Genomic DNA, 1,079 nt, shown 5'->3' on the forward strand with positions numbered 1-1,079 from the left:
TGGGAGTGATGGTGTCACTGGGTGATGGTGACACTGGGAGTGATGGTGACATTGGAAGTGATGGTGACACTGGGAGTGATGGTGACACTGGGAGTGATGGTGACACTGGGAGTGATGGTGACACTGGGAGTGATGGTGAAACTGGGAGTGATGGTGACACTGGGTGATGGTGACACTGGGAGTGATAGTGACACTGGAAGTGATGGTGACACTGGGAGTGATAGTGACACTGGAAGTGATGGTGACACTGGAAGTGATGGTGACACTGGGTGATGGTGACACTGGGAGTGATGGTGACACTGGAAGTGATGGTGACACTGGAAGTGATGGTGACACTGGGAGTGATAGTGACACTGGGAGTGATGGTGAAACTGGGAGTGATGGTGACACTGGGTGATGGTGACACTGGGAGTGATAGTGACACTGGAAGTGATGGTGACACTGGGAGTGATAGTGACACTGGGAGTGATGGTGACACTGGAAGTGATGGTGACACTGGGAGTGATAGTGACACTGGAAGTGATGGTGACACTGGGAGTGATGGTGACACTGGGAGTGATGGTGACACTGGAAGTGATGGTGACACTGGGAGTGATGGTGTCACTGGAAGTGATGGTGACACTGGAAGTGATGGTGACACTGGGAGTGATGGTGTCACTGGAAGTGATGGTGACACTGGAAGTGATGGTGACACTGGGAGTGATGGTGACACGAGAGGTGAGGTAGAGGCCAGCAGCCGGACACGAGAGGTGAGGTAGAGGCCAGCAGCCAGACAAGAGAGGTGAGGTAGAGGCCAGCAGCCAGACACGAGAGGTGAGGTAGAGGCCAGCAGCCAGACACGAGAGGTGAGGTAGAGGCCAGCAGCCAGACACAGGAGGTGAGGTAGAGGCCAGCAGCCGGACACGAGAGGCGAGGTAGAGGCCAGCAGCCGGACACGAGAGGCGAGGTAGAGGCCAGCAGCCGGACACGAGAGGCGAGGTAGAGGCCAGCAGCCGGACACGAGAGGCGAGGTAGAGGCCAGCAGCCGGACACGAGGGAGCCGGATATGGCCGGAAGAGAGAGACCGTATAAGGTGCGGG

At 56.6% G+C, this 1,079-nt stretch overlaps 1 protein-coding gene across 1 annotated transcript; it reads left to right on the top strand.

The window, feature by feature from the left end:
• The first annotated feature begins 380 nt into the window (after positions 1–380).
• On the top strand, positions 381–758 carry LOC138354412 (sericin-1-like). The gene has a single exon (XM_069308603.1). It carries the CDS (start codon positions 381–383, stop codon positions 756–758), a length of 378 nt encoding a protein of 125 aa, XP_069164704.1.
• Positions 759–1,079: the final 321 nt, after the last annotated feature.

Source organism: Procambarus clarkii, chromosome 62 (genome assembly GCF_040958095.1).
Source record: "Procambarus clarkii isolate CNS0578487 chromosome 62, FALCON_Pclarkii_2.0, whole genome shotgun sequence".
In the NCBI taxonomy this organism is placed as follows: Eukaryota; Metazoa; Arthropoda; class Malacostraca; order Decapoda; family Cambaridae; genus Procambarus; species Procambarus clarkii.

Excerpts from the sequence above, each read along its gene's own strand:
- LOC138354412 (XM_069308603.1), top strand. The coding sequence starts at position 381 with ATGGTGACACTGGGTGATGGTGACACTGGGAGTGATAGTGACACTGGA.